Source organism: Conger conger, chromosome 2 (assembly GCF_963514075.1).
Source record: "Conger conger chromosome 2, fConCon1.1, whole genome shotgun sequence".
In the NCBI taxonomy this organism is placed as follows: domain Eukaryota; kingdom Metazoa; phylum Chordata; class Actinopteri; order Anguilliformes; family Congridae; genus Conger; species Conger conger.
The window spans coordinates 47,043,057-47,055,756 of record NC_083761.1 but is presented as its reverse complement, the minus strand read 5'-3'; the positions used below and the strand labels follow the sequence as shown (position 1 = coordinate 47,055,756).

The following is a 12,700-nucleotide window of genomic DNA, read 5'->3' as shown; positions in this document are numbered from 1 at the left end:
CATCATTCATAGACTAATCCGTCACAGGCCAAGTGGGTGAAAAAGCAGAGGAATAGATGGAGAGGAGGAGAACAGTGTTTGAAATCAGACACATCTGCACTAAAACCATGTGCTGGGCCTCCAGGACTTGAGTCACCCGGTGGCCCAGTGGAGAGGTGTGGGGGTTGGTTACCTCATAGCCCTTGAGTGAAGGCCCCACTAGGATGATGGGTCGCATGGAAGGCACCACGTCGTAGGGGGGAACATGCTCCATCTGGGCCCGGGATACGGAAAGACATTGCAGGTGTGGGTGGAGGGGGTGGTGGTAGGGAGGGGGGGTTAGAGGGTGAGACACTAGGGCAGAGAGGAGGGCCACATGCATGCTGCCGTAGCAGTAACGTTGAACTAACGTTGAACTAACCACCGCTTCCCTGCTTAAGTAAGCACACTGCCGGCCTTTGGTCTGCTGCTCATCTGTTTGCTCGTTAAATTTTCAGAGGTCCGGCTAGCGCGGAAACTCAATTCAGTTTATCTGCGGTCGTGATTAAAGTAGATGGCGTTGCCGCAGCGTGGTACAGTGGAACAACAGAGAGAGCTGGGCTGTCACTAATGCGCACGTACCCTCCTCCTATCTAGCCAAGCCCTTACATCATAATGTTCCTGGCTGCAGTTCCACAGCCTCGCTCTGAAAGCAGGAGTTATGCCGCACAGAGCAAGCACGCCAAGCCGGTATACCGGACTATGCCAGCAATCGATTTTATACACCTTAAATGGGGAAACCAGGCAGTTAAAACACCTGCCGGAGACTGACACGTTTGAATACCTTTATGTGTCTGCAGTAAATGACGTCAATTGTTAAAAGAGCAATATTTAATGAAACAATAGTATAAACAAACACATTTATGCGTATACTGCTCCATCTGTCATGAACAAATGCTGACAGCAGATGAGAGTCTAGCACAGCAGATGAGATTCTAGTCTCTCTGATTTTAGTCCTACCATATTTCACACATACAGTGCATCCATAATGTTGGGGACAAAGAACCACTATGTCTTTATTTGCTTCTGATTTGCCACAATTTTAGATGTGGAATCAAACAATTAACATGTGGGCACATTCTCAGATTTTATTAAAGGGTATGTTTATACATTTTGTTTTCACCATGAAATGACAGCGGTGAAATATAGTCCCCCCCATCTCAGGGCACCATAATGTTTGGGACACATGGCTTCACAGGTGTTTGTAAATGCTGAGTGTTTAATTGTCTCCTTAATGCAGGTATAAGAGAGCTCTCAGCACCTAGTGTTTCTTCTAGTCTTTCAATCACCTTTGGAAACTATGATTGCTGTTACCAAAGTAGTGGCAATGAAAGTCAAAGAAGCCAGAGATAAACCTTCGGCTTACCAAAATCAACTGTTTGGAACATAATTGAGCAGAAAGAGAGCACTGGTGAGCTTACTAATCGTGAAACACAGTGGTGGAGGTGTTATGGCCTGGGCATGTATAGCTGCCGAAGGTCTGGCTCACTTATCTTCATTCATGATATAACTGCTGATGGTAGTGGCAAAATTAATTCTAAGTGTAAAGACACATCCTATGTGCCTCAAAACCCATTGACTGGAAATTCATTCTACAGCATGATGATCCCAAACATACTGCTAAAGCAACAAAGTTGTTTTCAAAGCAAAAAAAATGGTCAATTCTTCAGTGGCCAAATCAATCATCTGATCTGAACCCAATTGAGCATGCCTTCCATATGCTGAAGAAAAACATTTAAGGAGACTAGCCCCCAAAATGAGCTAAAGATGCAAAAGCAGGCCTGGCATCGCCAGAGAAGACACCCAACTGGTGATGTCAATGAATCGCAGACTTCAAGCAGTCATTGCATGCAAAGGATACGCAACATAATACTAAACACGACTACTTTAATTTACATAACATACCTGAAATGGGGGGGACAATGAATAAACACTACTGTAATTGTGGTGAAACCAAAATGTATAAAAATGCCTTTATTAAAATCTGACAATGTGCACTTTTAACACGTGATTTTTTAAATTACAAATCTCAAACTGTGGAGTACAAAGGCAGATAAATAAATAATGTGTCCTTGTCCCAAACATTATGGAGGGCACTGTATATCTTTCTGCTCGTATCACGGGGTGAAAGCAATGAGTCGCTCAGGAGACAATTTAGTGCTCATTCCTCATGCTCTGTCAGGTATCTTAACACAGCATGTGACATGCGAGACACTGAACTGAACCAGTGAAAAATGAACCCCTTCGATAACACACCTCACCTCATTTGAATATGGGCTCAAAGATTAATGCAGCATAAGTGTCTTATAACTGCATGCGGTCCATTTTCATTCCCCTATGAAATGCGTCGCTCTGTATTCTGGTCTCGTATTCAAAAAAATCAAGCCAGCGTAATCTCTTGCACTTTCAATGCCTCACGGTGTATATATTTTAATATAAAATGTACGTATAAAAACGTTACCTTGGGTTTACGTTAGCATTTAGTATGAATAAGTGTACACGGGAGAAGGTCTTTCTTACTGATTTGAACACTGGTTCAAAATCCATGCTTTGCTGGGGTATTCTTTTTCTTGTTTATGTGAGCTTATGTTTGCACTTTCTGAATATGGTTGCCAGTTTGCCCACTGGAGGTGGAGAGTCCACTGGACAGAAAGTAAAAGTCCTGCCGGGTGTTTCTTTCGCCCGTGAACTCAGCCATCTGATTTCACTAATTCAGCCAGCTGATTTCATAAATCTCCTGCCTGAAGAATTGTGCTAATTAGCAAATCCAGGTGATTGGAACACAAATACAGGGGAGGACCTTTACTTTCTGAACCTGTATTTTCCACCTGTTTCCAACCGCTGTCATCAGCATGGAAACAAAGACAGTATTTGTTAACGCCTCTCACTCTTCCCCTGCTCTAATACCAATGGCAACCTCTCATTGGCTTTCACACGCCAACATAAGACCGCCACTCCGACACCCGCGTGAGGTTCAAACCTAGGGGACCTCCGTCCTGCGCTGGGCAAGAGCCGGCAGTGACAGACACTTTTAAAAACAAAAAGCACGAGAATTCGGAACTCATAGAGAACAAACGAATAAACTGCAGGGACTCACCGACTTCTGTTTCTGTTTAGCTGGGCCACCTATCACTCGGCACACACAACCCCAGCAAGAGGAAATAAAAGAAAATGACAAAAAAAACACAGAGCACATTTGTTATTGACAGGTCAGGACTAGAGGCATCGGGAAGGGGAGAGCTGGCAGGAGCGTGAAAGAGGCGCACACAGGGAGGAGTCTGTCACCTCCTCCCGTCGTTCTCACTTCGATCCCGCTGGAGCGGCGTTTTGTGCGCTGCACACTGCTGCAAATGCAATGGAGATGAGGCGGTCCGATGAAACGCTGCCTACACCTTTCACGCTCGCTCCCGCGAACATTACTTATCGTACCGCCACGCTGCTGCATTGTGGAGGTATGTGGAGGTGTGTGACGCACCCGGCGTTACCCAGCCAGCTCAACCCTCCCGATAAACACGCACACACAGGCCCAGCTCACCGTTACCATAGTGACCAGAGACAGAGGCCGGCCGGGGGGGCGGGGAGGGGTGTTAGAGGAGGTGCCGAGGGAGGTTAATTTCAGGACGGGTGTTAGCGCACGGCAGTCATGGGGAGAGGAAGCAGCAGCCTCAGCATTGGGGGTCCCTGGTGTTACCTTCTTAAAGAAAGGGAGGCGGTGGGCGTTAGCCTGCGGGGACGTGACGCTGCCTGCGCTGTCCGCGCCGGCCCTGGGGGAATGGGGGTCGGCCAGGGTCTCGGCGACCTCCTCCGCCTCCAGGTCGAGGGGGTCAAGGTCAAAAGCCACTGTGGACATCTCCACAGGAGCTGGGGGGGGGGGGGGGGGGGGGGGGCGGCCGGGGAACGGGAGGAGGTTGGAGGAACGGGACAGGGGAGGCAGGAGAAAAGAGGATGGAGGGAGGTGAGCCCCGAGTGGTTAAAAAAAGGAGGTGAAGAAAGAAAGGAGGAGAGGGATGAGAGGAGAGGTAATGGGTCAGGGTCGGGGAAAGCGGGACAGACACACACGCAGGTACTCATTAGGAGTCGTGCAGGAGGGCGAAGGTGAGAAACTCGGAATGAGAAAAGTACAGGTAACAACAGAAACCTTCGCGTGGTGAAATAAAGAATGATGACGCACACTGTAGGATGCAAGCGGAGACTGCGCGATGGAGAGACTCCGCACTGCGGAGAGAGCTGTGAAGGGTTTGTGGAGTGTGTAGGTGCGGGATGAGGGCGGGATGTTTTTCGGAGGTGGGTCGGGCAGGGTGGAGAAGGAGAAGGAGATCCTCATGCTAGTGGGGTGGGACAGGAGAACTAGGAGAGGGGGCAGGGGATGTTAAACCTTCCACTCTGCAGCCCACACTATGTTCTAGCAGCCTCTGAACAGGACATGAGTGTCCTCCCATCATATGGAGCCTGAGTTTCATTGACATTTGTGTCAGACCCATATGGGCCGTTGAGCTTCTTTTCCGAAAACCAATCTCCTGGTACATTGGTCACCATGACTTTACAGCCGCTGTAATTTGACAGACCTTGTTTTTTTGTTTTTTCTTAAACAAAAGGTCTTAGTCATTCAAACCCAATTCGCCGACAGCAGGTCAGGGCAGTGCTGTGAGGCATCTCTATGGAGAGTGGGAGCAGAGGAAGGGGGCCTTCAGCTGTGACGCACAGCGGATGGGCATGTACGGACCTATTTTTAACAGGGCCATCACACCTGGGCACCATAGAATTATTAGCAGGTTCAGAAATACCACAGTCCGTAGTGCTTAAATAAAAGTATTAGTCATATCTCGCCCTGTTCTGCAGGCTGATTACAGTGACATTATAACTCCCATTCACAGGAACTATCTAAGTGTTATTTCATTTTTAATTATGACAATTTTATCCCTGTTTTTTTTTTTGTCTAGTCTGTCTGCAGTCTCTAGGCCAGTCTCTTGACACAGATGTCCCCCGTTGTTTCCAGACAATAGCTCAGGGTACGGTTGCAGCAGTTCTCCCTTAAGTTGGAACTTAAAGCTCAAACTACAGGCTTAGTAGCTACTAGTTAGTTTACAACTATGAAGCTATTACATTTGGTTGCACCTTGTATCTTTAACATAAAACGTAGCTAGCAGGGGGTAAGATCTCTGAAGTCCTCCAGCTGAGCTGCGCAGTCACTGGAGTGCGGTGTGTGAACAGCAGCGCAGGCAGACTGCAGAGGGGGCCAATGTGTGCAATGAACCCTGCTGACTGACACTCCCTCCCAGCCAATCATATATCGGCTTATGGGAATGCCAGCTACTGCCCCGGCATGGACCGGATTTCTTCATACTATACTGTGGGTCGTGTCAGAAAACTGTGTTAGCAGGAGCAGCCAACCGGAATATAGAAATATTCAAGTAATTACACATAGACTAGATAATGAGTCATCTGACGTCATCCTTACCTGTGCCAGGCGGAGTGGGTCTGCGTGTTCCCGTGGCAACGTCCCCCAGACTGGAGCTGGAGTTTCCTCCTGATTTGCTGTAATTTTTAAAGGGCAGTGAGCGGACATCAGGCACCTGTGTATTGCCAATGAGGATGGTGGTTCACGTGATGGAACACCCTGCCCATGTGATGTAGTATTGGTGGACACTCTGACGATGTAATACAGGCTACGCAGTGAGTGGAGATCAGTAGAGAGTGGACAATCCTATCATGCGTTGGGGGTTACACAGTGCATATAGGTGGACACTCTGACCATGTGTTGAGGCTTTAGCCAGTGAGTAGAGAGGTACAACCTGACCGTGTGACAGGGGTTAGGCAATGAAACACCCTGACCATGTGACGGGGGTTAGGCAGTGAGTGGACGCAGACACCCTGACCATGTGACGGGGGTTAGGCAGTGAGTGGACGCAGACACCCTGACCATGTGACGGGGGTTAGGCAGAGAGTGGACGCAGACACCCTGACCATGTGACGGGGGTTAGGCAGTGAGTGGACGCAGACACCCTGACCATGTGATGGGGGTTAGGCAGAGAGTGGACGCAGACACCCTGACCATGTGATGGGGGTTAGGCAGAGAGTGGACGCAGACACCCTGACCATGTGATGGGGGTTAGGCAGAGAGTGGACGCAGACACCCTGACCATGTGATGGGGGTTAGGCAGAGAGTGGACGCAGACACCCTGTCCATGTGATGGGGGTTAGGCAGAGAGTGGACGCAGACACCCTGACCATGTGATGGGGGTTAGGCAGAGAGTGGACGCAGACACCCTGACCATGTGATGGGGGTTAGGCAGTGAGTGGACGCAGACACCCTGACCATGTGACGGGGGTTAGGCAGAGAGTGGACGCAGACACCCTGTCCATGTGATGGGGGTTAGGCAGAGAGTGGACGCAGACACCCTGACCATGTGATGGGGGTTAGGCAGAGAGTGGACGCAGACACCCTGACCATGTGATGGGGGTTAGGCAGAGAGTGGACGCAGACACCCTGACCATGTGATGGGGGTTAGGCAGAGAGTGGACGCAGACACCCTGACCATGTGAAGGGGGTTAGGCAGTGAGTGGACGCAGACACCCTGACCATGTGATGGGGGTTAGGCAGAGAGTGGACGCAGACACCCTGACCATGTGATGGGGGTTAGGCAGAGAGTGGACGCAGACACCCTGACCATGTGACGGGGGTTAGGCAGTGAGTGGACACAGACACCCTGACCATGTGATGGGGGTTATGCATTGAGTGGAGGTAAGTAGAGGGAGTACAGTTGGCCACCTGGAGCTGAGCCGGCTCTGTCTCATCTTCTGCTCCTGCTGCAGACGGGTGTTCTCCAGCTTCACCGGGCTGGGGATGAAGCCCACCTCACAGCCCTCCTTCACCAGACGCCCAATCCACCAGTCATTATTGTACTTCTGTGGAGAGACAGAGGCAAAACATCCTTAAGGGAATGGAGGTTTCAACGTCAGCACATTCACAGAGTAGGGGGAGGGATAAACAGTGTTGTGGTTTGAGGGCGTTTGTTGCTGCAATTCCTCTCATTGACCGTTAGAAGTCCGAATTTACCTCTTGGACCTTTAAGATTAGAGGAAGAGGTCTTCCTGACCAGAGGAATCGCAATGATTGGGGTAACTGACCTCTTTGATGTGCAGGAAGTCTTTGGCCTCGAAGGAGATGGCCATGCCCTGCACTGGGACATCATCGTTGGGGCCGGAGTTGTAGCCCACGTTAGTCCTCACAGCGAAGGCCACTGGCTTGGTCTTGAATGAAGAATGAAGAGTGGGTGAGCGAGAGGGAGACAGAGAGAAAGAGAGGGGGATAGAGGAGTGAGAGAGAAGGGTGAAAGAGAAAGAGAGGGCAAAGGGGAAGAGAGTGAGAGAGGAGGAGAGGAAAGAGAGAGGGTCAAAGAGCAAAACTAGCCAGAGAGAGAGGGATAGAGAGAGGGGAGAAAGAGAAAGGGGTGAGGGGAAGAGAGAGTGAGAGAAAAGGAGAGGAGAGAGAGACCAAGAGCAAAACAGATATCGAGAGAGAGAGAGAGGGAGAGAGAGCGACAACAAGAGACAGAGAAACTAATCTTGTCTTATAGGTGTGCAGAGTTTTCATTAGGCACGCTCTGATACAGCATCTGGTATCCAAGCATCAGAGGACAGGGAATGCGCCAGGCGCAGGGAAATGACTGGCAGGGAGATGAGCGCAGGAACATAAAGGCTCTTATCTCTCCCGCCTCTCGCATGGGTTTCAGATGATGTGCAGGCCCGGGCGGCGTGCGGGAGGGATGTTCACACTCGGCTGGGGGCCCGGGCGGGGCGTGTTCTCACACCTTGGCTTTCTCGAGCGTGGCGAGGGCCTGTCTGTCCGCCTCCTTCCTCAGCGCCTCGTGGTCTTCCTCCAGGGACACGTCCGAGTCAGACGGCCGGCTGGTGTAGGAGTCCGCAGAGCCCTGGGAGACAGATATGAGGGGAGGGGGGGAGGCGGGGGTGGGTGTGAAACACGTCGCCAAGCACTGCTGATCCTGTCGATACGTGCGTGCGAGCAAATTTGTGTGCGTGTGCGTATGCATACACATGCGTCTGAGAAAATGTACCTGCGCATGATTCAGCGTGTGTGGGCGTAGGAATGCGTATGGATATTTTTTTGTGTGACTGTGCATATGTGTAAGTGTGTGCACGTGTGTATGTTGGGCCAAAATGGGGGGGGGGGCAGATAATTGCTATTTATGTGTGTGTGCGTGTGTGTGTGGGTTATGGTGGTGGAGTCAGATCAATGGTCAATTATCTGTTTTTCAATGTCCTGTGGTCCAGTCTAATCCCACTTTTAAGCATACAGTATTTCAAATGTGAGGATTCACAACAATCATAGATTGAGCAGGTTAATACATTAGGATCCTCCCACATGTATCCTCCCATAAAAGACTGCCCTGAAGTATCCTAGCTAAGACCACCTAGCTTGCAAAGAGGAAACATTGGTTATAGTTGATCCATTGACACAAAGCCATAATACTAACACCAAGAATACATTACATTTACATTGACATTTTTGTCATTTGGCAGACACTTTTAATCTAAAGCTACTTACAAGTGCATAGGTTCTTTCACAGGTTAAAAGCATCAAATCCATACCTAGCAAATACTACTTTTTAAGATTTTTAAATATTTTTATTAAGTGTTTTTATGGTTTTCTCTTTTGCCAAACAGTAATATGTTTGTGGATGCAGTCCGTATGCATTGAGAATTGGTACTTTCTTCAGGGTTAGCATAGTTAACTTGCACTAGTGCTTTAATAATGTTGCATGTTTACTCTCTGCTCTGGGAATAATGTTAGTCTAGCCTGGTAATATTGCTCATTTTAATTAGACTAACACACTTTTGTCTCTCCTGTATTGTAAGTCACGATGTCAGACCAGTCATTTCACCAACCGTATTTAAAAAAAAAAATTTAATCTCTTGTGGTCCAGTCTTATCCCACTTTTAAGTGTATAGTACCTCCCATTTCAAATGTGATGATTCACAAGAACAGTCATAGATTGAGCAGGGTAAGCTTATGTCCTCCCAGACTGGCCTGAAGTATCCTAACTTGCACTATTGCTTTAGCAATTTAGCATCTTTTCTCCCTGGTCTGGGAATATAGTTAGTCTAGCCTGGTAATATTTCTCATTTTAATTACACTAACAGACTTTTGTCTCGATGTCACAATGAATCAGAGGTTCTGCTAAATTTGCATACTGTAATATAACATGAAAATAGCATTCTACTGCTAGAGTTCTACTACTAGGTTACAACATGACAGTAAATAAGAAAAGTTCATACACCCTTAATATCGTACAGCCGTAGCCTGAAAGTGGCACGGAGAAGTTCTATTCTACGAGGATAAGCCTGCCAGGCTGGCCACAGCTCTGAAATGTGCGTGTTCAGCTGTCGCGCTGCTCCACGGGACGACAGATGGAGGCAAACAGCAGGACCAGACCCCCTTCGCTGGGAAGTTAGTGCAGGAATCCGGGAGAGGGAAAGCTGCTCATTTTAATTAAACTCGTCTCGGCCTGGCCCCGTCTCTTGACCTGCGGGGCCAGGGGCCGCCCCTACCCCTGAATAAAGCATGTCGCCTGGTGGAGGGGCGTGGTATCACAACCGGGGGCAGCTGTCCACTCCTGCCCCATCGTGTACTCCTAGCTCAGCACGCGGCTTCAAGCCTGTCCAACACACTGATAAAAACTACTGTCCTAACCCTTTCAGTCCCAACAGTGCCATATGGCACTCTCAACCTGTTCAACCGATCAAAATGGCTGCCATGCTATTGTTTTAAAACCAACAAAATGTCTCAATTTTCTTAACCAAAGCAAAAACCCCTTTGGATTTGGGTGGAGTCACTTCATACTGGGCTTGGGACTAAAATATGCTACATTTAAATTTTCCTATCCCATTGGCAAATCATGAAACAAGTCAAACTGTCTTACCTCATTGGCCATATTTCTTACTTAGCAAAACAATAAAATAAAAAAATAAGATTGTGTTCGACTTATTTTTAGTTGTTTGCAGTGCAGGCTGGCCGGAGCCCTCCTCGGTACGACCGCACCTCTTAAAAAAGAACCACAACACGCAAAGCATGCTGCTGTAATCTCGATTGGGAAAAGTGACGCATGGTACGCGCCGGGGGCCGATTCCTTCGGCGAGCTGGCAGGTCGGTCAGGGGAAAGGGCCCAGGAGGCAGAGGAAATAAGGGGATTAGCCCAGTGACGGGACCGGCGGTGGGGGCAGTGCCCTCACAGCGTGTGCAGATGTGCTCTCTCTCAGATGGCATGCTCACTGCATCACAATGCTCAGTCACTATACGTCGTCTTAGCCCACAACAACTCATACAGTGGCTTCCTACGCTCTCAGAAAAGATGGTTCCAGAAAGGGGTCTTCTCTGGAATCACAGGTTTCTATCTAGTTCCAGGGTTCTTTGCCGGACAAAATGGTTCTTTGTCTGGGAGCTTTCACACTTTACACCTATGATAGAAGGTTCCATAAAGAACTAAAAAGGGTTCTGCCATGGAGACAAAAAGAACCAAAGAATCAAACCCAAAGAACCCCTTTTTTCCTGTAGTGTCATGGTACTGACTAGGGATGGGCATGGTTAATCCATTAACTGGTTAACCAAAATGGACACGACCAAAACCAACGTCTTAACTTAATGTTAACTTTTTTTAAATGATTAAATTCTGCATTATACCCGTAGGTATAATTATTTAAAACATTTTTTGCTTTTTAACATTCATAAAAACGTTCTTAAGAGTGGTTCTATGTTTTCATTGCAGTTGTGGGTAGAGCAGCCAAATTAACATGATTGTGGCACCACTGACTCGAAAACACAGCGGAGGCTATGACAAGTAACACTTTAAAGAGGATAATCTGTAAAAATGTAAGTGTAAATAATTAGGTTCAACAACTACATGAGGCGGTACTGATGGTGCAGTGGGTAGCACTGCCGCCTCACAGCAAGGAGGTCCTGGGTTCGAATCCCTGTCGGCTGGGGCCTCTCTGTGCCGAGTTTGCATGTTCTCCACGTGTCTGTGTGGGTTTCCTCTGGGTACTCCGGTTTCCTCCCACAGTCCAAAGACATGCAGGTTAGGTTAAATTGCCCATAGGTGTGTGTGTGAGAGTGAGTGAGTGAGAGTGAGTGTGAGTGAGTGAGTGAGTGAGTGTGAGTGAGTGAGTGAGTGAGTGAGAGTGAGAGTGAGTGAGTGAGAGTGAGTGAGTGAGTGAGTGAGTGAGTGAGTGAGTGAGAGTGAGTGAGAGTGAGAGTGAGAGTGAGAGTGAGAGTGAGTGCGTTCCCTGCGATGGACGGTGATAAGTGGGTTAGGAGAATGAACGAACTACGTGATATAATGTGCAACCAAAGCACCCTGACAAGTCTGTAGATGAAGGAGAATGCGATTCAACCAGAAAATAGCATATTGCACAGCACTTCAGTCGTATAATTACTAATGACATGTTGGCTCTTAATTTTGTTAAGCTAAATAAAGGCCTTCTTAAACCAATGGAATTGTTAGAGCCAGGATATACCATCATGCAAGTTCATTACAGCGCAGTTTGAGAATTAACAGTATACGGTAAAGATAAATTTGGGAAAATAAAATCCAACCATCTTCCGGAGTGTAACGTTACTTTTTCCACCGACAATGGCGACATAGTCAACGTGACTGTAACATGTTGATGGATGGGAAATGAAAACAGCTGTGCTGCAAGCTCACAGCATAAATGAGTCACACGACCGAAAACACAGCAGCTCATCTTAGAACTGATTAGAATAAAAAATGTTACTTGTATTTTTATTACCTCTGAAATGAAATGAAATTAAAAACAGCATGATGTGGATTTTAAGGGAAAAATTACAATGAGAAATGACACTGAAGTGTTTGACAAGTTCAGTACGACAAGTTGTATTGCCAGCTTTCTACAAATAAGGGACCTCGCCATCAAAACAAGCCCAAACAACTGGACTGGATTTTGCAATTGCAGACCGTGGCTGGGAGTTGAACACGCCCTGGTCAGAGTCAAGACATTGAAATATTTGGATATATTACCGGTGACACACTGCTATAAACATGCTGTCTTTTGTGCAACCATAAATTAATAAAGTCACGTTTTGCAGTAACATATCTAATTAATGTGACTTTTATCGTTTTGGCTTCCAAAGCACACTGTATATCCGTGAATATGTAGTTCACATCACTGCAGCTTTTCATGGGGATATTGACTCCAAAGTTCTTTGTCTTTAGCTCAGAGGAATTCATTAAAACACTTATTAATCTTGTTTTTAAAAAAACATTTATGACTTCCACATTGGTGACACTATGCAATTGTGTATCGTATCCAGTTAGAGACTGCCCTAAATACTGGTCTCCGCAGCCACACCATCACACCATTTCTTTTCATTTACACACCATCAGAGACAGTTAGCCCTCCTAGTGTTTGCACTGAAATAACTATGCTGTTCTGGAGCTGGTTTTGAATCAAGGCTGTTACATTACAGTATCTTGGCAAAATATGGTGAAGGAAATATAGCAGGTATGGTATTGAATGCCTTGGCTATAAAGCCCGTTTTTCAACACCAGTTTCGTATTCTTAACCACTTTTCCCTTGCATTATAACAATCGTTAAAAAGTATGCTGGACCATATCACGATGGAGTTACGCAAACTGTATCTGCACCT

At 47.4% G+C, this 12,700-nt stretch overlaps 1 protein-coding gene across 3 annotated transcripts in view; it reads right to left on the bottom strand.

Moving 5' to 3' along the window:
- The window catches only part of LOC133116139 (voltage-dependent L-type calcium channel subunit beta-1-like), a 65,563-nt gene that overhangs the window by 16,586 nt on the left and 36,277 nt on the right, over positions 1-12,700 (bottom strand). For 2 of the 3 annotated variants that reach the window (XM_061225421.1, XM_061225422.1), the window contains 6 exons: positions 7,830-7,949; positions 7,147-7,269; positions 6,788-6,924; positions 5,477-5,553; positions 3,710-3,879; positions 173-253 (listed from right to left, as the gene is read on the bottom strand). In XM_061225421.1, coding sequence (XP_061081405.1) covers positions 173-253; positions 3,710-3,879; positions 5,477-5,553; positions 6,788-6,924; positions 7,147-7,269; positions 7,830-7,949 — 708 coding nt within the window. Of the gene's footprint in view, positions 1-172; positions 254-3,115; positions 3,145-3,709; positions 3,880-5,476; positions 5,554-6,787; positions 6,925-7,146; positions 7,270-7,829; positions 7,950-12,700 lie in introns of all 3 variants that reach the window. The other variant, XM_061225427.1, reaches the window with a different exon arrangement.